This window comes from Sinohyriopsis cumingii, unplaced genomic scaffold (assembly GCF_028554795.1).
Source record: "Sinohyriopsis cumingii isolate HCF-2022 unplaced genomic scaffold, ASM2855479v2 utg000198l, whole genome shotgun sequence".
Lineage (NCBI taxonomy): Eukaryota > Metazoa > Mollusca > Bivalvia > Unionida > Unionidae > Sinohyriopsis > Sinohyriopsis cumingii.
In genome coordinates this window covers 4,276,884-4,302,254 of record NW_028315875.1, presented here as the reverse complement: position 1 = coordinate 4,302,254, position 25,371 = coordinate 4,276,884, and the positions used below count along the sequence as shown (strand labels likewise).

At 38.0% G+C, this 25,371-nt stretch overlaps 1 protein-coding gene across 1 annotated transcript; it reads right to left on the bottom strand.

Annotated features, from left to right (window-relative positions):
- Positions 1-366: 366 nt before the first annotated feature.
- LOC149774599 (uncharacterized) lies at positions 367-25,367 on the bottom strand. Its single transcript, XM_089945028.1, has 4 exons — positions 25,265-25,367; positions 6,179-6,290; positions 5,348-5,439; positions 367-456 (listed from the first exon to the last, which is right to left on the bottom strand). The coding sequence occupies exons 1-4, from the start codon at positions 25,286-25,288 to the stop codon at positions 367-369; spliced, it is 318 nt and encodes a 105-aa protein (XP_089801154.1). The 5' UTR covers positions 25,289-25,367.
- Positions 25,368-25,371: the final 4 nt, after the last annotated feature.

Here is a 25,371-nt window from a genome sequence, read left to right as displayed (position 1 = left end):
CCTGCGTATCAGTTAGAAAAAAACTCGTGGGGTGAGTTCTCGCCAGTAACAAGAAGTTATAAATGAGACCGCCTCGGTTCGTCTGTAGTCGCTCACTAATAAAATAATGGAATGAAGAATTTTTCACTCTGATACGATATCAGCGACGAAGTTCGCACGCCAATGATGAATTCGGATGCGATTCAAATATTGGTGTTTTGCGCGAAATCTACGTTGCATTCGAACATATTGTGACAAATACAATCCGAAGTGTTATTTCAATTATTACAATATCATCAACAAAACCAGAATTTAGTGTGACTTTTTCTATACCAATTTCCGCGGGTTAAGTCTCGTGCTCGAGATAGCATTTGCGTCGTTGCATATTTATTTCATTTGATCTAATATCTGAGCATGGTCGTTTGATGGTCCTGGTGCAAATACCTCGTCTGTATTTTCTGCAGACAATGGCACCACCTGGAAAAATATTACGACATGGAGTTAATTAATAAAGAGATTAGACGAATAATGACGCTGGTGAATGGCTAAGACTCTAAAAAGAATTCTATGTGAACGTGATCCCACACTCAACTCTGTCAATTCAATCCAATCTGTACCATATGTGGTTGATATTACACAGTCGTGAGTAAGAACAATTATTGATTATCCTGAACGAATTTCCGAGGACAAACAAGTTCCATGCATTGGATACCATATTTACCTGACATTGTCAGGATTACCTCAACCATTCAAATTAATTCCACTTGTGACACCATTAGCAGCAATTTTGAAAGCGGAACTTCCACAAGTGTGGCTGCTCAAGGTGACATACGTGACGAGTTTTCACATACTGTGAACTGGATACTTGATATCGATTACTCACGCATTACCCGCGTATCTTCCTAGTCATAAATGGTCAGTTGACACAGGCCGTTTTACCCTTGTAGACCAGGACAGATTCATAGTAGATCTCACGGGGAGATCTGGGCAATGCAATTGTACGTTTGAGATTGTAAAGATAATTAAATATAATGACAATCGTACTGGACTTGTGGTACCAGTGCGTGTTGTTAATACGTCAAAACCCCTTTATATGGCATATTATGGATCTGACTTTGGTGATGTTGCCTGCGAATTGTTTACAAGCGCACCCACTGTGTTTGCGACTTGGTCATCGCGCTCTGCACCAATTTTGCGATGCGAATCGCTGATGGCATAAAAAAAATGTTGATGAAGATCGATTGAAAAACCAATGGTTGAAGTGGTTCAATCCTTTCTAGATATATTACTCATCACCGGAAATACTGCCAACCTCGGTTGGTAAACTCACTAATGAAGCAGCTCAAAAAGGTATAGCTGATGCATCTATTGCAAATATGGTAATGATGAGTGCATACGGAAAACGGAGCTTCTTAAAAATGATATAGGCGAAACCATTATTGTATAGCTTCACAACGACTCATTTCAAAGATATATAGATCCTTAATCTGACACTGATTCATACCCGGCTAATGTACAAAAAGCAACAAAAATAGAATTATAAGTGCAGGGCACGTATTGTTTTTTCTTCCATGTGATGCCTTCTTAGAAATTGAGGAAATATTTGTACAGGCCAATTATAACAATTATAAATAATTACAATTATAATGCTAATGCCAAGATGGATTTGTCAACAACTGAATCAAGTCGTTGTTCAACAGGCAAAATATTTCAACAATGATAAAGAAAATCAAAGCTATTCTCGACAAGGTAGACATTGCCGCGAGATTTACTAGTCTATGTAGTTTATCAAGGATACCTCCGATAACGCAGATCATGAAAATTATACAATCAGTCTTCCTCTAACAAAAACAGGCAGTTTCACTGCAGGTAAAGAACATATAATCATTAATACAAATTCAAAGGTTAACTTTTGATTTGTACACTGTCAACTACATCGTCGTGGAAACGTGTTGCAATTCCCCTCAGTAAGCTATCTGGGTTTTGTAGGTATGTCCGCACGGTTATTTTTGAAGCCAAACACGGTCACATTATTCATTAATAACAACGCCATTTTAGCGTGTTAAAGCTGCCGCGGCTGGTAATTCCGAGTTGTGGATACTGACTTTGTGGATGCTTGTACTCACGTTTTCGCTGACCATATAAGAATATTTGTTATCATTTATGCAGTCTGGAATTGTGTCACCTCTATCGTTTCTCGTACATACCACAAAGGTGCACCCAAGAAGCGATGTTCAGGGACAGTTTACAAGGCAAATAGGAATTCAGCTTGGTTTTATCACACCAAAACAGGTATTCGTGGAGTTTCAAATTGTAATTAGCGATAATGACTAGACCCGTACAAGATGATATTTGCCACCTACGAGTGATAAGTTTCTATACAATTAAAAGGTCATCAGGGAACCTCGAAAGAAATTTTGCTTAATTCCAAAGAAAAGTCGCACGTGCATTATCACAATTTGTGCACGACTTTCTTCAATTATACTCCATTTATTACTTTTGATTGCAACAGCTGAACTTTTGAGACAGTTTGTTCTCGACACGTATTTTCATGACCGTGTAGATTTTCCTCTAAGACAAGATTATGTTGCTGGAAGGAGCAAGTGGATCTATGTTGATTCTAGATGCGCCTGTGGAAAATGTATATAGTAATTAGACGTCTCATTTTTTAAACAAATTGTCCTATCACAAAGTTACGGCTGGTCTTAGCAAAAAAGCAGCTTATCAAAATACAAAAACGCAATCAACCAAATTTGTTGAATCACTTTGATTATCTTCATGTAACAAAAAGATAAAAAAACACCTCGCTGACATTAAAATTAACCAAGTCTTAGGTAATGCAAATGCAAAAATCTCGTAGAATATTTCCATTCATCACAGTAATTGCAGCGTATATAGAGATGGCAGCTGCAGCGGATGCAAAAGCGGCCGCTTATGGGGCTGTCGTAACCGCATCCGGATTTTCTTTGAAAAAGGCGGTCATTGGACGAATAAAACAGTAAAAGATCTTCATTTGCCGGGAACTAATTTCAGAATACTTTCTGACAGTGGTTTTCAACTACCCGGTACAGCTCACATAAGGCATTGTCTCTCATCATTTCTGATTTACTTGCGATGGTAAAATCGGTCAAACATTTTCGAGGCGTCTTAATGCGGTATGAACTCGGATCCAACTACTCTCAGGCGACGATTGCACGCACACGGAAACAAGCATTGGTAACCTGTTATACGGGTGGTGCTAGTAAAATGTATTTCATTACGGATATATTCGCGAATACGTGTCCATTCATAACTTCTCGCAACAACACAAAAGCAGTCTTATTACGATTAACAAACACTACTCGTCGGCTATTCTGGAATAATAATCAGCAGGGCCAAGTTCGAGACTATATCAGTGGAAATGCAAAAACATCGACTGCTCCGCGCACAGATACGGAAACGGGACGCCAACGACCAAAAACAAGTTGGAGCTCTACAGACAGTAAAAATCGAATAATTATTTGCCTACGCATATTGATCAGTATGCCACACTCAGTTTGATTTGCGAAAATGTGTACGCGATCAAGGAGTGTAGTAATCGTATTTTCCATAGTGTAATACTTCTGTTTCCCCAAAATTACATAGTTTCACGTTAGCCAATTTTGCTACTTACCACTCTACTCAAACTAGCCATATATCTCGTCAATCTTACCTCTCTGGCAGACATCCACACTCCACCAAAGCTTTGTCCTGGCTTCATTACTTGTGTGAAAGTGAAGACAAATGAGTACAAAATGCTAGAAACGAGGAAGAAATGAACATTGGAAGTCTTTCTGTGGACGGATAGGATTTAGAGAGAACCCAGATCTACGAATTCCAGTGAAGCTTATTTCACAAATGTCCCGCGTGTTTCCCTCAACGGAATATGAAAAATCCTTTCTTAGAGAATATCATGTGGAAGAGTTGTACAGGTAAACATACCAACGATGCTTAACGGGAAATAGAGAAGGATGTCAGAGTATATAAAGTACGATAGACGTTTCAAACCCGATCCAGAACTTAGTCACATTATTGAAAGTTACAAAGTGATGGACATTGAATGTCTATATCCACGCGACAGTTTATTTGGAGGACAGGCCAACGTAGCACGCTTTCTGTACGAAAAGACGAGTCACACTGAGAAGAAATCAAATACATCGTGTTTCCCTGTATACTTTTGTATGTAATTATGCTCGATTTCCAACTGGGTTCCATCGATATAGAACGCATTCGTCAATATAATGGATTGATCAAATGTAACGTCTAACCTCTATCTCACTTGTACCATCCGGGCTGACCTCATCATTTCCAAGGAAAACAAATATTTTCTTTATGGATAGGTAGTCTTATTATCGGCACTGCAATGTGTCGCGAAAATCATTTCTAACATTAGATCTACGTTTTCCGACAAGAAAAGAAAGTTAAGACTAAGATGAGTATCCAACACATGCGAAAAATAGATTAACACAATGTAACAATGTATGCCTGGTTTTCAGTCCTTTTTTAAACAGTTTTTTTTTCTTCAATATTCTCCAATCTATGGTTGAAGGAATTTTGTTGATTTGGCTTTATGGCACAGCTAAACAAGTAGGTTAATAATGCCTTGCCCGAGAACATAGCGGTAGCTGAACAAGACTGGACCAATAGTATGATTCGAATGGCATCCTTTTGATTGTGAGTCTGGCACGCTAATCACTTATCCACCGCTGATCCCAGGGACCTTTTTAACGTTTAAACCATCAATGCAAGTTCAGCAAAACAAGTATAGTGGGAGCACAGCAAATGTTACTGCAATCAGTCGACATTAACTATACCACACCTTTTTCAAACTGATGAATTAAAAAAAAATTCACATTGAACGTTTCTAACATAAAATTTACCCTTGTAATCAGGAGCTCATACAAAAGGCTAACCAAATGTTAATTTCTCTTTGTCCTGTAATGCCACAAAAACATAGAACAAAATGGCCGTCCAACTTGTCTGTCTTTTACCATCCCCTTATACTCTCTCCCCTCTGTCTCTCCCACAACTGTAATCGCTATAAACTGCCACACTGCAGTCGTAGCGATATGACTGAAACATTGTTAAAGCTACATTACAAAATGTACACACACACACACACACACACACACATTTAGAGATATACAGACATATATTTGACTCCAATGGAAGAGTGGAGTACCAAATTGTACTAAAATATTAGTAGAAGTCTAAATATACTATTCAGTTGAAATGTGTGGATGATTAGATTAACATACGAAGATGCACACTGGGTCTGACACCATTGTACATGGTAGGACTGTAACGAATATAAATGAGAAAATAGTTACATCAATCAGACCATTCCTACCTGTTCTTGGGCGTGGTAGTCAAACATCGCTGTCTCTATGATGCGTCTAACCTGACTTAATTTTCTTTGCTCCTCAGTCTTGCAATAAAAACCTATTAAGAGATATATGTATTACAAAATTAAAACCCACATGGTTTGCCACAGAGGTGTGCCCATTTATTGTCAAAGCCATTTCCACATTTTAATTTATGTAGCATAACACAAACAATGAATTGTAAGATTCCATCCGATTCTTGAGTTCATTGGTGAGATATGATTACTGTATCGTATACGTTTGATTCTCGGCACTATACCAAAGTTTAGTAGGGATTTTCTCCCCATCCCAAATACCAGACATTCTGGCTTTTCGTCCCACACAAATAACTCCGTTTGTTATTATTGCTTTATGCATATTTTATGATAATTTAGACTGAACAAATGTTAGATGAATTAGATTGTTACCATTCAATCATCACGTGGTGTAGTTTTGACCCCATAATCCTCAAATGTATGCATTTTAGTTTCGGCACTCTGTTGTAGTTATATGTCAATAAAATTTGATGTACCGCTTTCAAGTTACAAACTTTTGAATAGATCTTGTGAAAAGTATATGAGTTGGAACTGTTTTACACAATTTTTCTGCATTGTAATTTGTATTAGCGCCCCACCAAAACAACTTGGCAATAACAAGCATCACTAACAACTCTAGACCTTTCTATTTAATGAAAAATAGCTACGAGTGTCACAAAATAAAGCAGGTGTAAATTAAAACGTGTTTCAACTGCCTTGAATGTTTTGGAATTATTTCGATAATGACACTGAAAAATATTAAAAATCCATGCAAGGACTTACCTATTAGGATAACGACGAACATCAGCACAATCAAAAAATGTGTTGCTTTCTTTTTACTGTTGATCGGAAATCGGCGGGTCAGGGAAAACATTGATGTATTCGTTAATGTTGTCTGCAAAAGAGACAATATAGTTGCTTTAATGAATGTATCCTGAGAGAGAGACAGAGACAAACAGAAAAAGAAAAAAAAATCAGAAAAGTTTCATTATCTGGAAATGTTTTAATATTTCAGCATGTATTGGTCTATACGACAGTCAGTGGAAAAAAACACTAGGGGTGTGACAAAGAAATACTGTGAAGGTTGTGAGAGACGAAAGACGAGAATCTTATATATCTTTGTTTAATTCTATGAAACCCGCATCGACAAGTTTGCAATTAAGGTATAAAATGTGTTTACAATTCAAAAATATAGGTAGATAACTTGGACAACCCTGTGCAAGCCCTCAAAAAATGATCTTATTTAAAAACATCGCTTTTATGCAAATCCCATGTGTAGTTTACAAATAATCATCATGTAAGACTTATTTTGAGCGTTTTATTCAACGTTTAGAGGTTTGAAACGCGGACTAAGATGTCTTCATAAAGCTGACATATAGCATAACGGTGCCCGACTGAAATTGCCCGGGTTAGATTTGACTAAATTAAAACTTTATTTTTATTGATTTTATCATAACTTACACCTCTCTCTCTCTCTCTCTCTCTCTCTCCCTACCCCCCCCCCATACTAAAGCAATAAAGTCATGACCGTCATCATCATGATATACCTTACAGAACTTGGCATATGTAGATTTTTCCCGTTTCACTCACATTATCCTGAAGTAAAGTATCTTCCTACTTCAGTTTGTTTTATTACAGAGTATCTACCCAATTCATCGCCAGAAAACAATTAAATATGTCAGTCTGCTCCATTATTTACATTATTCCTCAAAACGATTTTACGAATATCCTTACAAGACAGTTTTTCACTTTAATCTTTAACTTTTAAGAAATAAAAGAATAATAAATGGAACAATATATTAACGTGTCGTAATTGATGAACAATATTATCATGCAGTGATGAAAATATATATCATGGAAATGTGAACATAGAATTGTATTTGTTTACTTAGCGTTGTTTTAATTTCTTGTCGTTTTTTGTTTGCTTCGTCTGGGGTTTCTTGACAGTTGCATCTGGTGAATCGATGAGTTATTGCTTAAAATTACGTATATTCTATTATGTATTGACTATATGAATCGTCTGATGTACCCAACAATTTATATTATTTTATTTATGAACTATATGAATCGTCTTGTGTACCCAAAACCTATATTATAGTATACACTGACTATATGTATCATTTCATGTACCAAAACCGTATATTTGATTATACATGGACTATATGCATAAGCGCATGTATATATTCTATTATTCATTGACCTAGTGTACCAGAAACATCTATTCCATTAAACATTATCTATATGCGTTATCTCGTGTAAAAAAAATGTATATATATATATATATATATATATATATTGCAATGTGCGTTACCTCATTTACCCATTAAATTAATAATTACCTCATTAAATCATTGAATTAACAATTACTTCATTTGCCCATAGAATTAACAGTATAATTCATATGCATAGTTTCCCTTGATAAAAATGCGCTTTATATATAGTAATATGTTTATTGCTCCTATATATAACATGCTTTTCAGTATTTTGTTACTTGCATTTTGTATTGGGGCATGTTTCGCAATGTTTTGACCCTATAGGAGCAACATATTCGGTAATTCTAGAACATTATTCAACTCGTTTCATAAATTCAATATTAAATCATTACCCATTTGAGAACTTCTGTAGTTACTTCAGTAGCGTAAGGTCGCTACTTCGCCCTTTCTCTTCGCCTTTACCTTGCGATACTCACCACCTTCAGCATATAAAGGTTAACATTTCATCTTCACCTAATTCACCGCCCCGACTTAAAACATATTTTATACTTCCATATGTTCTAAACGATATATTATATCCTTAAATTCAATCAGAGACAGGTGGAGAAGGTGCAATTTCCTTTCCAGCTGCATTGCACCTTCTCCCCCCCCCCCCAGGAGTCGATCACCTTTGTCCCCCGTGATTACCTGGGTTGCTCAAGTCTGGTGTTCAATCTTAAATGTTTATATATATGCAATTCTGTCCAACTTCAGTAATTATATGTTTAACTGTTCCTGTGTTTAAGGTAGTTTGCAAATAAATATTCTCAATGTTTACTCTATATGGTCTTGTATTATTCTTTCTAACCAAAAGCTAGATATAAATACCTAAATATTTTGTCGTCCGGATGCCACGTTGCACTATTAGACATTAAATATATGTATCATTGAATGTACCGAAACGTATATTCTATTATTCATTTATCAAAGGTACCATCTCATGTACCAAAACGTATATTCTATTATTTATTGATCAAACGTACCATCTCATGTACCAAAACGTATATTATATCATTCATTGATCAAACGTACCTTCTCATGTACCAAAACCGTATATTCTTTTATTCACTGATCAAATGTACCATCTCGTGTACTAAAACCGTATATTCTTTAATTCACTGATCAAATGTACCATCTCATGTACCAAAACCGTATATTCTTTTATTGACTGATCATATACGCCATCTAATGTGCAAAACCGCAACCATTGCATTACAGAAATGAAGGCTCGTGCTCAAATTTTAGTTATTACAACACGTATTTAGGACATTTGAAGTTTCAATAAGCACAGCAAAAAACTGTGCAATGTAATTATTTGTATGTGCTGTAGTTCATAGTTTATATTATGCAAGTTGCCAATAATTCTAATATTTAATATGCTGCCAGATGAACGACCAAATAAGTTTTTTATTTGCTAATATTTCACAGCAAAACTTTCCAAACAGTTTTCAAACAGCCCGTATAAATGTATCTGAAAGCATGGGCCGATTCCAGGAAGATCATTTAGGGTGGAGGTGTGTGGGTGGAGAAAGGGCATAAACAAGTAATTAAGGGGCCTATGGTATGGAACCTCCAGTGAATGTACCAGGATCCGAAAATTCTGCATTTTAAGCCGGTCTAGGGTATAATTGTGACCATCTAACTATTAATAAAATTTATTCTAGGAGACATTCCAATTGTTGTCTCGGACTCAAGTGTAGAACGGGGAGGGGGACTTTTTACCCCCAACGCAACCTAACCCGACCTCACTCGCACTAATTTTTAAAAAGTGGCGCCTTTTAACACCCCACACCCATTGAACCCACCATGGAAAGCACCTACAGAAATGACCACGTACCATAGCGGCCATGTATTCCAACCATATTGGTTGCTGATGTTACAACCGACTAACCACACCCTAACTGGTCAGTTTAAAAGCTAATTTCAGTCTTTCTGAGTTGGTACATTTTTTATGAAGATTTAATAGTAGCCAGATACCTTAAGGATCATCATATCACTTTGGTCATTAAAGCTTGTAATTTGACCATAAGTAGTGAAAGGGGGCACTCTACGGACAATGGGAATTAGCATTACAGAACCCCTTGGGTCAATCTACGGACAATGGAAATTTAACATGGCGAAAAATCGTGGGTCAATCTACGGACAAGGGGAATTTAACATGGCAATAAATCGTGGGTCAATCTACGGACAAGGGGAATTTAACATGGCAATAAATCGTGGGTCAATCTACGGACAAGGGGAATTTAACATGGCAATAAATCGTGGGTCACTCTACGGACAAGGGGAATTTAACATGGGGAATAGAGTTTGGGTCTGTCTAGGGACAAGGGGAATTGAACATGGTGGGACTGTCTAGGGACAATGATGGTGGAGGGTCAAACACAACAGAGACAGAGACATACATACACTAGTACAAGCGTGAGATTTATATATAAAGCATTACCAAGACCTGAAATCTTGTTGGGGTGTTCAAAAATTTGCATATTTCTAATGATGCTATAAATAGCTATAATCAAGGAAATGTTCAACGACAAAATGGATGTGACTAAAAGTAACGCTAAAATGACGAAATTGTCCCGGAATTTAAAGGAAAATAAACATATCCCCGAAAATTAAGTTACAATGGTTTAGAATCAAATGGACAAAATTAGTAACTACTTAAAATATCAACTTGTGTGACGATCGTGGATAAACACCCATGTATCTATTTATAGCTATAATCAGCTAAAATTCCTATGAAATCCCACTATCTATTTATAGCTCCAACTTGTGGGTTTTTCCTTTGGAAAATCACACTATCTTTTTATAGCCTCAGCTTGAGTGACGTTCCTGTTTATGAATTCTATTATATATGTATAGCTACAAAATGTGGAAATCCCCAAGTCGATATTTATAGTCTCAAAATTTCCAGCGTCAGTGACGTCACTGTACTGAACACTAGGGGATAAATGGCAACAGTGTTGCAAGTGGCTGACCTGAATACGCGCTACTGTAGGTAGGAAGGTAGAGTGTATCTGATAGGGATAAAGTGAGTTTTATACGGACAAACAGAGACCAATAGACACACACACAAACACACACACACACACACACACACACAACGTACGCGCGCAGACACACACACACACACACACAAACACACAAACACACACACACACACACACAACGTACGCGCGCCGACATACTCACACACACACACACACACACAGAAACACACAACGTACGCGCGCAGACATACTCACACACACACATAAACACACACACACACACTATAAAATAGATCAAATTAGTAACTACTTACAAAATCAACTTCTGTGACGATCGTGGATAAATACCTATGTATCTATAATCAGCTGAAATTCCTATGAAATTCCACTATCTATTTATAGCTCCAACTTGTGGGTTTTTCCTTTGGAAAATCCCACTATCTTTTTATAGCCTCAGCTTCAGTGACGTTCCTGTTTATGAATTCTAGTATATATGTATAGCTACAAAATGTGGAAATCCCCAAGTCGATATTTATAGTCTCAAAATTTCCAGCGTCAGTGACGTCACTGTACTGAACACTAGGGGATAAATGGCAACAGTGTTGCAAGTGGCTGACCTGAATACGCGCTACTGTAGGTAGGAAGGTAGAGTGTATCTGATAGGGATAAAGTGAGTTTTATACGGACAAACAGAGACCAATAGACACACACACAAACACACACACACACACACAACGTACGCGCGCAGACACACACACACACATACACACAAACACACACACACACAACGTACGCGCGCCGACATACTCACACACACACACACACACAGAAACACACAACTTACGCGCGCAGACATACTCACACACACACATAAACACACACACACTATAAAATAGATAAAATTAGTAACTACTTACAAAATCAACTTCTGTGACGATCGTGGATAAATACCTATGTATCTATAATCAGCTGAAATTCCTATGAAATCCCACTATCTATTTATAGCTCCAACTTGTGGGTTTTTCGTTTGGAAAATCCCACTTGTTTCTGTTTCTTCTCTTTTCTCGTAGGGCACTCTGAATTCCAGTGTCCTTTCTCCTGACAACGATATTAGGTATCTTGACTTTTGTCTCTCTTTCTTAGACGAAGCAGGTATTTTGGAGACAAATACCCATTTACCTTTGCAGATATAGCAAACTTCATTAGCACACACTTTCGTATGACTCTCATCAAATCAACGACCAAAAGAGTAAGTTTTGTTGCCACTTTCGCCTGTGAATTATGCTTTCGTATGACTTTTAGCAAATATTTGACCAGCAGGTCGATCTGTGCTGACTCTTCCATCTTCTTGATCGTTTGAGAGTGGGATGAATACTCTGACGCTAAGACACTCTCCTTATATACAGTGACCTGCTGCGTATGAAACCTAGTCAAATGTAATTTTGCAATAAGATGAAACGATTTCATTGAGGAAGTAAAAGGCAATGATGTACCGTATCGCCTCACACAAAACCTGAAGTGTTAGCTCAGATCCGTGTCAGCGATTTCGAAGACGACATAACTGAGCTTTCATCAATGCTCTCCATTTATGAAACAAAACCACGAGTCCTGATTCACGCCAAAAGAAATTTCGTTCGGTCCATAAAAATAGTATCACATCTGAGAAACGCAAAAACGAACTTCCAGAAAACTGAGAACGACGGCTTTCACCTACAATGTGAAATGTATGAGTTCAAGTAGTGCGTAAAACTTAGTCAAATTAAATTTTTATAGTCAAGACGAAACGATCTCTTTTCGAAGAAGAAAGCAGACACCAAGCGACAATGGCGATCTGTGTCACACAACACTTTTCAAAATGTCTATGATCAGAGGTTTGTTCTAGCGATCTGCACGGTTAAATTAAATGTTGATGTATTTTGTAATAAGACGGACACAATTTCCATGGGATCGCCCATGGAACAATTGTTCGTGCATTAGTTTAATTTTTTAAAATATTTTTTTAATATAAATCGCCTATAGGATAGACCCAGTAAAGCATGGCCATTCTCGTCACTGTCTGAATAGCTACTCAAGTCAATTCGAAGTGAACGCGGTAAGAAAATAAGTATAGCCAATGAAATGGCTTACAACGGGTGATGCATTGTTTTGTTCTAGGACTGTGGCATAATAATCCCTATGTTCTTGCGTTGTTACCATTACAGTGCAGACAGACTGAAATGTGAACTTACAAGCCCTCTTTGTGTGTGTTGTACCATTTCTTCTTACCACATCAAAATACTGAGCGTCACAGTATTGGTTCGCGTTTTCAAGCTGACCATTTTTTATATCTCACTTAAACATTTTAACATAAACACTCACACTCACATCGGTAGAGTCAGAACAGACGTGTTACAGTACTGAGGGGCATGTTATCTTTTTTTTGTTTGTTTGTTTGTTTGTTTGTTTTTAAAACTAATAAATTTGGGGTTTGTATGAAGTAAAGAACTCAAGGATGATGACCCAATCTGTCTGTCTATTGATGCGTGTATTTACTTAAGAAGAAATATGACCTCTAAAACACAAAGAGATACGGCAAGCATGATTAGAATGAACACAACGATGTTTTCCTTCACGCCCGTGTAATTTAGAGCTTCAATCCTTTTTGAAGACAAACTTGGTCTCCTTTTGTAGGGCTTGAAATAATAAAAAACCCTGAAAAAATCTTAAGCACTTTGCTATAGATAATTTCATCAACAGACTAACAACATAAATACCGTTACAACACTAGAAAGCCTTAAATCTTCTATCAAAAAGAAATGCATGAAAAAATTAAAGATTAACGATAACTAACCAATGAAACCGAATTTAACAAAGGCAATGACTTGTGAAGAAATGGCTCTCACTTTGGAAAGGTAGGCGAATGTACTCTGTCATGCACCATCAACTTGAAAAAAAATTATAAACAGAGAGAAACCTGAATTCAAAATTCAGTTGTTTTTTTTTTCAAAATTATTTCGTTTCTTTTTTCTTTTTTTTTTTTTTTTTTTTTTTTTTTGGAACAAATCTAAGCACTAATATAGAGTGGAAAAGGGAAAATGCACATACAAGCTTTGATATTTCTGAAAAAATGAGGGGATATTCCTAACGTTCATAACCACCTATGGACTTGGACTTTTCTGTGACTTATCCACAAAACAAGATGTACATATTTCTGGTCCAGCTGCAAGTGTGTGCGTGTTTTTGAAAATGGTAAAAATTGGATATACAATTTTCTCGTGACACATAAAGTGCAGAGTCTGTGCAAGTGTCAAAAGCCAAAGTCATATAAGTTTTGTATTTTGTACGGCTTGTAAAGATTTCCACTTTAGAAAATGTGAAGTATCACAAGTTATTATCACAAACAGAAGTAGAACATAGGGGCTTGCAAGAAAGAAAATAACCCAGACAGTTGGTGTCATCAAGAGTGCTAGAGACGGTACCCGAACTTGCTTGCTTACTTACTTGAATTAAAGTGATTTTCGCTCGAATGGAGCATATATCACTGGTTTAATAACGCACCGCGTGATTTTTAATTACTCCTGGGGAAGGAAAGAGAGTCTCATCCCCCAGGCTTTTATGTACTCACAGACTACTTTTAAATTTAGCCACTCAGGTGTAGGACTAACTAGTCCTTAACAACCTGACTGAAAGGCTTTAAACATGAGTGGGAATAGTCTCACCACACACTCATTTTTCTGTTCGAGCGTGGTAAAGGAGGAAAAAGGTGCTCAAAAAGACAGCCATGGGTGTTAAGTACTCAACAAAACGCTAGCCCGTACTTATTTCAAATCAAGTCCCGTTTTTGCTAATGGACAGTAAAAAGTACCAATAATGTGTTAACCACTTGTGCAATTAGTTCAAATCTAAAGAGTCTGTTAAATTTCCTACTTCCTAACATATCTATCTAATATTAGTACTTAGTGTACATAAAAATAGCCATACTGATCTTATTTAAATCATTATGTCTAAGAGACATATACCAGTTTGGTCACTGTTAGGTTTAAAAAGTTTGTTGCGGTGTTCCAATGGGTCAAGTTTGTTTCGAGAATAGTTTAGTGAAGGAGGGATACCAAGCCAAATATGGTTCCCTAGTTAATAAAAAGCAATCTTTTGGAGCCCTAAAAAAGGCTGTTTTTTTCTGTTAGAAGGTAACACGTCTCTCTTTTGCTTTCACGTTCTTTCCCGCACTCCTAGTCTCATGAGTCTTGATATCAGGAAATGCGTAGCCATGATGGGCGGCAATGTAAGCAGCGGCTTCTACCAGTTGACTGAGGGGGTATCCAGTGTAGGTTTGTCTGTAGAATTGGGGAAGAACTCTGACCCTAATCCCCATTGAGAAGGTCTTGGTTTAAATGTGTCTAGAGATTTGTAGGCAACGTATTGTATGGCTCTAATAAACTACCCTGCTTGATCTAGTCCCATTTCGGTGTACTTCTCAACCGGGGTCAGCGTCCCCCTCCTCCTCCTCAACCGCCTCAATTTCCTCTTCCGGTTCTGATACTAATTCTTTAGTTGAGGTAGATAGTTTCAAATCCGCTGTTATGGTGTCTGTCGCTGTTATTGTTGCTGTGGTTGTTCTTTCAGCTGAGATTGCCTGTAGTATCGGAGTGAGAAAAGAAAGTTGTTGTTGTTGTAGGGTTGAACGCCATTTTTCAGCACGCGATATACATGGCGGCCAGTATTAATGGTGGAGGAAGAACCCGGGAAAAACCCGGAAAGAACCACCGACCCACGAGAAGCTACTGGCAAGCTTTCTCACATACCCACGTTAGCCGAATCCGAGACTCAAACCCACTCAGACAAAGGTGAGATGACAGTGATCCGTAACGGAGAGCGCTTTAGACCACTTGGCCACTCGGGGCCCCAGAAAAGAACGTAGTGCCTCCGATAATTACATTTGAGTTTGCCTTACCGTTTGTCTAACATAATTGGCCCTTTGTTTTTGCCACCACTCTTTCCGGGGCATGTTGTTTGTTAGGTATAGTCGGATGTTGACTAGATGTTATTTGTGTTCTCGAGGTGGGTGGAGTGCTAACTAGCTAGGTCTGCATTTCTTGCTCCCGCTACTGTTGCGTATATTTCTTCCCTCCACACCGAGTTCTGGGCCTAATTCTTTTAATTTCGTTGTACCCGAACTTACATTATCCATATTATCACCAACAAAAAAACCGCACAAACCTAAAAGAAACACTCACTCACTTTTTTACAGAACATTACTATTTTTAAAATTTTGGTAAGCGACGGAAACGAAGGACTTAGAGTCACACTTTCTAACCAAGATAAAGAAATCATGTGCTGATAGACTCTTCTGTATTTTTTCTTCTAACTGACTAACATATCATAGGCAATGGAATGTTATTTCTTTTCGAGAGTATGGGGTAGCCCTGAATTTTTTTTTTGGAACTTGAAGCTATGGCGGTCGCTTAGGTTATAAGATGGCGACCTACTCTGACGACAGGCTTTCTCACAGGATAAGGTATGCTTCTTCGGAAAAGAGAAGAAGAACTCTTTGGTGTCGATACAACTGTTGACAAAGCCTCTGTCAGGTTCATGCTGCTGCTGTTGCTGCTCTCTCTGCTGTTTATGAAGTCGGTACTTCTCCATCCATTCTTCTTTCTCCTTCTTGAATTCCTCCTTGAAGAGCTCTTCCTTCAGGTCTTCAGTGACTTTTAGCATTCTCACATTTTCTATCTCTTCTGGCTTCGGTATCAGACTGTGTCTGACCCTATGCAAATTCACGTAGGCTTCGTTTAGCTTAGCTAGTTTGGAGCACATCTTCGTAGGAGGATGAGTTAACAATGGATGGGCAGACTGGAAACTTCCCCCGATTCTTAAAGTCAAAGCGCGGACGTGAAGGAAAACATTACTACACGGTTTTCTAGCCGGAACGTTCAAATAGTGTTATGGGAGGGATAGAGAGAGTCAAAGAGCATGAATCAACATTCCTATAGCCAAACAAACCACAAAGGCATTTTTTTCTTCAAAACACAACATTTTTTTATTCATACTAACAAACAACTCTAACATTTTTTTTAACAATAATCCAACACTATAACATCAAACATTTTTTTCAAATGCCAAACATTTTTTTCAATTCACACTCTACTTTAAACAGGGCTGACAACGTTGTGAATGAAATTGTGATTTCCACTGTTGGAAATCATTAGGCCATTGATGGACACTACGTTTCCTAGCTTGAGACAAAAGATAAGCATAATGGTCACAAAACCATCGATCTACTTTCACATCGTTTCTCGAAGAAGAACGAGGATCAAAATGAGTCACTAAATGTTCTAAGGAATAGCCCAGGCTGCGATGATGCAGAAAATACACACAATATTGTCCACACACCAAGGAATATGTGCCTTGTTATTTCACATTATTGAATCGTGTGGTCTGAGCATTTCTTCCCATAAAGTCAATGATATCGTCTTCCAAAGGGGGCAGTCCATAGGAATCAAAATATTCCACACATCCTTCTTGAAGAAAGTAGACGGCTACCCAGTGGGTTCCTGGGAGATGACTGTCGTCCGTGTTGATCACGTAAGCTTGATGGTCTTTAGGTTTGCGATGAGGGAGTTCATCTTTAGCACAGACGACAGGATTCCAAGAAGCAGTGTACAAACTGTGGTTCAAAAGGTAATAAAGTTCTCAGGTATCCATTTTTTGTTTTTTTTTCTTCTTCACAGGTAATGATAAGTGATCAATTCGATCCTGACTTTTTTGCTTGAAAATGTCTGACAAGTAACCGTTTCTTCGCCTTGTCTCCCAACTCTGATCCAACAGAGCTTCGATGCGATGGATCTCTTGAGTTGTTAATGGAGGACAATAATGTTCACGCAAGCCTTTATACCACTGTTGTAACACGTCTGCTTCCGAGATGAGACTCCAAGCTTCGTCTAGATATTCGTCCAATTTTTTCTTCTTGACTCAGCATCAGGCATTTATCGTGTTGAATTTCACTGGGATGATCGTTATGACATCCATAGCAATCTTTCTTGATCAATTCCTTATGTTTTTTCTGTCAAGACTATAGCATAACAGGAAACTAAACGTGATTCTTGTTCTGGCCATCTAGACTTCATCATGATGACTTCTTCGTCTTTGTCTTGGGGTTCTCCTTCCTCAGGATCTTCACATTCCATGTCCAAAGAATCCCTACTATACAAACATTGATAAAAGTCTTCCATGACTTCTAATAGTCTAGAATGACTTCTCTCAAACTGTTGGTTTATATCGTATTGTCCAATTCAGCATACAGGATGACGTTCACCGTATTATCTGCGCGTAGATTTTCTGCAGACTGAAATTCCACACGCATCTGGCCGGATTTTATAGGGTGAAAATGTCCCTCCTCGCTGTCTTGACTTACAATTCGTTAGAGAACCGTTTTCGAAAATGGAGTTTCACTGTAACTTTCCCTTTGGAGAATGGAATATTTTGTCTCAGATCTCCTTTTATAGCAATGTTGACAGTGTCTAAATACGACTTACTGACGAGCATATAGTGAGGATGTACAAATTCACGGTGTACGTGATAGGTGTTTGCACCTTCCTGGTCATTGTTTGTGGTACTATCCACTTTGAAAGGAATGACACGCAGTAACGGAACAGAGGTGTGTCCCACCACGTTGTACTCCACCACATCGGAATACACAAAGATCAAATTAAGTCCTTGGTTCAGTTCTACCGGGTTTCCAAAAGCTCTGTAAAAATCCATATTACTTTTGATCTTGGGGCTCATATTGTTTGCGACCATTTCTGCATGTCCACCCAAAATTTCAAACAAACTACCATTGAACCTGAGGGACAATGTGTCCGTATCTTGAAATTTGATCACGAGACGATGAGCCACTTTATGGTACTCAATCTTCACACTTTTTTTGGCTCTGTTCAGTGCTTTGCCAAAGGCTAAGTTGAACCTGTCCGCAATAGTGTCCACCAAATGTTCACCACTAAAATAATAACCTGAAGGAATTTTCAAGGTGTAGATAATGAAAGCTGGATTGCTGGCTGGTCTTGTGTCCCCTAAAAACCCGATTTTGTTGATTTCTTCCTCCAATTGGACATTCAGGATTTCCACCTCGAAAGTGTTTTGCTTTTCGGTGATGTTTTTGATTTGTGTTGGGTGAATGATTTCCACTAAAGCCACTTCCCAATGGGCTTCGTGATCTAACTGGATGGCCTGAGGTAATTTGACCGTGTAACAGCACAACGTGTTGTTGGGAAACACCTCCATGGAACTGTCACTGGGTAAGGTTAAGTAAAATTGGTTGTTATTGCTCATAATTCCAGAGTTTTGTGGCTCTCCGAGGCGATACTGGAAGTTAGAGGAGTGTCTCCGCCCAAAATGGGGTTGTTGTTGTTGTTGTGGTTGTTGTTGTTCGACTGGTGACTGGCACTGGCACTGGACACTAGGTTCCCGAGGTTCCCGTTCGAGGAGAATTTCAAGGAGGGATTAGGAAGCAGGTAACCGATGTAACTGCTCAATACAATGGTTCACACGTGTTTGTCTCCTTGTTGCAAACTCAGATTGGCAATGGATGCACCGATGACACAATACACCACGAAGGTTTGGCAGAAAAAGACGATTTGCGTTTTAGGCACACGTTTTCCATACCACACCCACAAGGGTTGTGTTTGTAAATCTTGCAGAGAAGAATTGGGTGACGGAGTGATCGCAGTAGCTGAATCTGTGTGAAAGGGCATGATGGTCACTTCTTTTTATAGTGCGAAGCGTCGATGCAAGAATCAAAACTGGGTGGATATCCTTTCCAACGTACTTTGACTTCTTTGACACGTCGTTTGCCCACTTTACGGTTTCTGCGTTTGACAATGCCTTTGATGTCGTACACGTCGTTTTTTTTTGGTGACACGACTTGATTTGAAATAAGTACGGGCTAGCGTTTTGTTGAGTACTTAACACCCATGGCTGTCTTTTTGAGCACCTTTTCCTCCTTTACCACGCTCGAACAGAAAAATGAGTGTGTGGTGAGACTATTCCCACTCATGTTTAAAGCCTTTCAGTCAGGTTGTTAAGGACTAGTTAGTCCTACACCTGAGTGGCTAAATTTAAAAGTAGTCTGTGAGTACATAAAAGCCTGGGGGATGAGACTCTCTTTCCTTCCCCAGGAGTAATTAAAAATCACGCGGTGCGTTATTAAACCAGTGATATATGCTCCATTCGAGCGAAAATCACTTTAATTCAAGTAAGCAAGCAAGCAAGTTCGGGTACCGTCTCTAGCACTCTTGATGACACCAACTGTCTGGGTTATTTTCTTTCTTGCAAGCCCCTATGTTCTACTTCTGTTTGTGATAATAACTTGTGATACTTCACATTTTCTAAAGTGGAAATCTTTACAAGCCGTACAAAATACAAAACTTATATGACTTTGGCTTTTGACACTTGCACAGACTCTGCACTTTATGTGTCACGAGAAAATTGTATATCATATTTTTACCATTTTCAAAAACACGCACACACTTGCAGCTGGACCAGAAATATGTACATCTTGTTTTGTGGATAAGTCACAGAAAAGTCCAAGTCCATAGGTGGTTATGAACGTTAGGAATATCCCCTCATTTTTTCAGAAATATCAAAGCTTGTATGTGCATTTTCCCTTTTCCACTCTATATTAGTGCTTAGATTTGTTCCAAAAAAAAAAAAAAAAAAAAAAAGAAAAAAGAAACGAAATAATTTTGAAAAAAAAAAACAACTGAATTTTGAATTCAGGTTTCTCTCTGTTTATAATTTTTTTTCAAGTTGATGGTGCATGACAGAGTACATTCGCCTACCTTTCCAAAGTGAGAGCCATTTCTTCACATGTCATTGCCTTTGTTAAATTCGGTTTCATTGGTTAGTTATCGTTAATCTTTAATTTTTTTCATGCATTTCTTTTTGATAGAAGATTTAAGGCTTTCTAGTGTTGTAACGGTATTTATGTTGTTAGTCTGTTGATGAAATTATCTATAGCAAAGTGCTTAAGATTTTTTCAGGGTTTTTTATTATTTCAAGCCCTACAAAAGGAGACCAAGTTTGTCTTCAAAAAGGATTGAAGCTCTAAATTACACGGGCGTGAAGGAAAACATCGTTGTGTTCATTCTAATCATGCTTGCCGTATCTCTTTGTGTTTTAGAGGTCATATTTCTTCTTAAGTAAATACACGCATCAATAGACAGACAGATTGGGTCATCATCCTTGAGTTCTTTACTTCATACAAACCCCAAATTTATTAGTTTTAAAAACAAACAAACAAACAAACAAAAAAAAGATAACATGCCCCTCAGTACTGTAACACGTCTGTTCTGACTCTACCGATGTGAGTGTGAGTGTTTATGTTAAAATGTTTAAGTGAGATATAAAAAAATGGTCAGCTTGAAAACGCGAACCAATACTGTGACGCTCAGTATTTTGATGTGGTAAGAAGAAATGGTACAACACACACAAAGAGGGCTTGTAAGTTCACATTTCAGTCTGTCTGCACTGTAATGGTAACAACGCAAGAACATAGGGATTATTATGCCACAGTCCTAGAACAAAACAATGCATCACCCGTTGTAAGCCATTTCATTGGCTATACTTATTTTCTTACCGCGTTCACTTCGAATTGACTTGAGTAGCTATTCAGACAGTGACGAGAATGGCCATGCTTTACTGGGTCTATCCTATAGGCGATTTATATTAAAAAAATATTTTAAAAAATTAAACTAATGCACGAACAATTGTTCCATGGGCGATCCCATGGAAATTGTGTCCGTCTTATTACAAAATACATCAACATTTAATTTAACCGTGCAGATCGCTAGAACAAACCTCTGATCATAGACATTTTGAAAAGTGTTGTGTGACACAGATCGCCATTGTCGCTTGGTGTCTGCTTTCTTCTTCGAAAAGAGATCGTTTCGTCTTGACTATAAAAATTTAATTTGACTAAGTTTTACGCACTACTTGAACTCATACATTTCACATTGTAGGTGAAAGCCGTCGTTCTCAGTTTTCTGGAAGTTCGTTTTTGCGTTTCTCAGATGTGATACTATTTTTATGGACCGAACGAAATTTCTTTTGGCGTGAATCAGGACTCGTGGTTTTGTTGCATAAATGGAGAGCATTGATGAAAGCTCAGTTATGTCGTCTTCGAAATCGCTGACACGGATCTGAGCTAACACTTCAGGTTTTGTGTGAGGCGATACGGTACATCATTGCCTTTTACTTCCTCAATGAAATCGTTTCATCTTATTGCAAAATTACATTTGACTAGGTTTCATACGCAGCAGGTCACTGTATATAAGGAGAGTGTCTTAGCGTCAGAGTATTCATCCCACTCTCAAACGATCAAGAAGATGGAAGAGTCAGCACAGATCGACCTGCTGGTCAAATATTTGCTAAAAGTCATACGAAAGCATAATTCACAGGCGAAAGTGGCAACAAAACTTACTCTTTTGGTCGTTGATTTGATGAGAGTCATACGAAAGTGTGTGCTAATGAAGTTTGCTATATCTGCAAAGGTAAATGGGTATTTGTCTCCAAAATACCTGCTTCGTCTAAGAAAGAGAGACAAAAGTCAAGATACCTAATATCGTTGTCAGGAGAAAGGACACTGGAATTCAGAGTGCCCTACGAGAAAAGAGAAGAAACAGAAACAAGTGGGATTTTCCAAACGAAAAACCCACAAGTTGGAGCTATAAATAGATAGTGGGATTTCATAGGAATTTCAGCTGATTATAGATACATAGGTATTTATCCACGATCGTCACAGAAGTTGATTTTGTAAGTAGTTACTAATTTTATCTATTTTATAGTGTGTGTGTGTTTATGTGTGTGTGTGAGTATGTCTGCGCGCGTAAGTTGTGTGTTTCTGTGTGTGTGTGTGTGTGTGTGTGTGAGTATGTCGGCGCGCGTACGTTGTGTGTGTGTGTGTGTGTTTGTGTGTATGTGTGTGTGTGTGTCTGCGCGCGTACGTTTTGTGTGTGTGTGTGTGTTTGTGTGTGTGTCTATTGGTCTCTGTTTGTCCGTATAAAACTCACTTTATCCCTATCAGATACACTCTACCTTCCTACCTACAGTAGCGCGTATTCAGGTCAGCCACTTGCAACACTGTTGCCATTTATCCCCTAGTGTTCAGTACAGTGACGTCACTGACGCTGGAAATTTTGAGACTATAAATATCGACTTGGGGATTTCCACATTTTGTAGCTATACATATATACTAGAATTCATAAACAGGAACGTCACTGAAGCTGAGGCTATAAAAAGATAGTGGGATTTTCCAAAGGAAAAACCCACAAGTTGGAGCTATAAATAGATAGTGGAATTTCATAGGAATTTCAGCTGATTATAGATACATAGGTATTTATCCACGATCGTCACAGAAGTTGATTTTGTAAGTAGTTACTAATTTGATCTATTTTATAGTGTGTGTGTGTGTTTATGTGTGTGTGTGAGTATGTCTGCGCGCGTACGTTGTGTGTTTCTGTGTGTGTGTGTGTGTGTGTGAGTATGTCGGCGCGCGTACGTTGTGTGTGTGTGTGTTTGTGTGTTTGTGTGTGTGTGTGTGTGTGTCTGCGCGCGTACGTTGTGTGTGTGTGTGTGTGTGTGTGTGTGTGTTTGTGTGTGTGTCTATTGGTCTCTGTTTGTCCGTATAAAACTCACTTTATCCCTATCAGATACACTCTACCTTCCTACCTACAGTAGCGCGTATTCAGGTCAGCCACTTGCAACACTGTTGCCATTTATCCCCTAGTGTTCAGTACAGTGACGTCACTGACGCTGGAAATTTTGAGACTATAAATATCGACTTGGGGATTTCCACATTTTGTAGCTATACATATATAATAGAATTCATAAACAGGAACGTCACTCAAGCTGAGGCTATAAAAAGATAGTGTGATTTTCCAAAGGAAAAACCCACAAGTTGGAGCTATAAATAGATAGTGGGATTTCATAGGAATTTTAGCTGATTATAGCTATAAATAGATACATGGGTGTTTATCCACGATCGTCACACAAGTTGATATTTTAAGTAGTTACTAATTTTGTCCATTTGATTCTAAACCATTGTAACTTAATTTTCGGGGATATGTTTATTTTCCTTTAAATTCCGGGACAATTTCGTCATTTTAGCGTTACTTTTAGTCACATCCATTTTGTCGTTGAACATTTCCTTGATTATAGCTATTTATAGCATCATTAGAAATATGCAAATTTTTGAACACCCCAACAAGATTTCAGGTCTTGGTAATGCTTTATATATAAATCTCACGCTTGTACTAGTGTATGTATGTCTCTGTCTCTGTTGTGTTTGACCCTCCACCATCATTGTCCCTAGACAGTCCCACCATGTTCAATTCCCCTTGTCCCTAGACAGACCCAAACTCTATTCCCCATGTTAAATTCCCCTTGTCCGTAGAGTGACCCACGATTTATTGCCATGTTAAATTCCCCTTGTCCGTAGATTGACCCACGATTTATTGCCATGTTAAATTCCCCTTGTCCGTAGATTGACCCACGATTTATTGCCATGTTAAATTCCCCTTGTCCGTAGATTGACCCACGATTTTTCGCCATGTTAAATTTCCATTGTCCGTAGATTGACCCAAGGGGTTCTGTAATGCTAATTCCCATTGTCCGTAGAGTGCCCCCTTTCACTACTACCATATGACTTCAAAGGTTAATCATACAAGTTGAACCTAACACGTCACATGTTGCAAAGAATTCTAACTGCTGGTAGTACCTACTACGCTAAGTGCTAATCGGTACAAATATCTAACAAATTTCCACTAAAACAAAAAATAAATTTTTTTATTTATTAATTTATTTATTTATTGATTTACCTGACAGGAAACACTGGCGAAAAATTGCGAGTCCAAAATATTTCAAAGCTAGTTTGCATCAACCCATAACAATTACTGAGGACTGAGTAGTAATCATCGATGTATCGGGTGAGATACCTTAGCTTTACGACATGTTTAAGGCGTTAATTTCAGACGTTTTGACTTGATCTATTTTGGTGACGTGTTAAAAATTAACACAAAATTATTTGTTTATTGAGTTTATTAAATATGTTTACATGTTTGTAATTATCATAATGTAATAAAGACCAGCATCTAATTTTCGAAGGGAGGCTACTGGGATTTAAAAACAAACATTTCTCCAAAAGGTTAAAAATAGTATTGCTTTGTTGTATATCAAGATCAAAAATATTATGTCCAATAAATTACCCGGAAAAAAAACAATCTTGAGGTGAAAGGCAAAAACTATCCTGGCTCAAAAGAAAATCTCAGCATCCTCAACCCCCACCCAAAAAATCCAATAAAACGGCAGTCCCTGACAATGTATAGTTTCTGGTGCGCTCATTTTAAGTCAAAGTATATGGTTTGGTTTGCAGAATTTAGCGGCACTTTAATAAAACATTATTGGCTATAGTATGGCCTAGATAATGAGAGCCAATTGCATTTCTAACGGACACACCCAGGAAGCCGACTCGGGCTGACTGGAGTGTGTATCGAAACCGGGAATCCGACCACCCAAAGTACATGGTGAAATGCCCAAAATAGTATGATGACGATTACAAAAAAATGTAAATAACAAGTTGTAAAGTCAAGTTTTCATCTCACCTTCAAAGTTCTGATGACATGCATATTTGAAGAAGCGACGTTGGTGAAAATATCCGTACAATCAGGTCACGAATCCGTTAAGGAAATAGCGGCACGTGAGTTTCGTG

Coding starts and splice junctions, on each gene's coding strand:
- LOC149774599 (XM_089945028.1), bottom strand. CDS start 25,288: ATGCATGTCATCAGAACTTTGAAG. Junction 6,291..25,264: donor ATGTCATCAGAACTTTGAAG/GTGAGATGAAAA, acceptor TCTCTTTTGCAG/ACAACATTAACGAATACATC. Junction 457..5,347: donor ACTACCACGCCCAAGAACAG/GTAGGAATGGTC, acceptor ATATTTTTCCAG/GTGGTGCCATTGTCTGCAGA.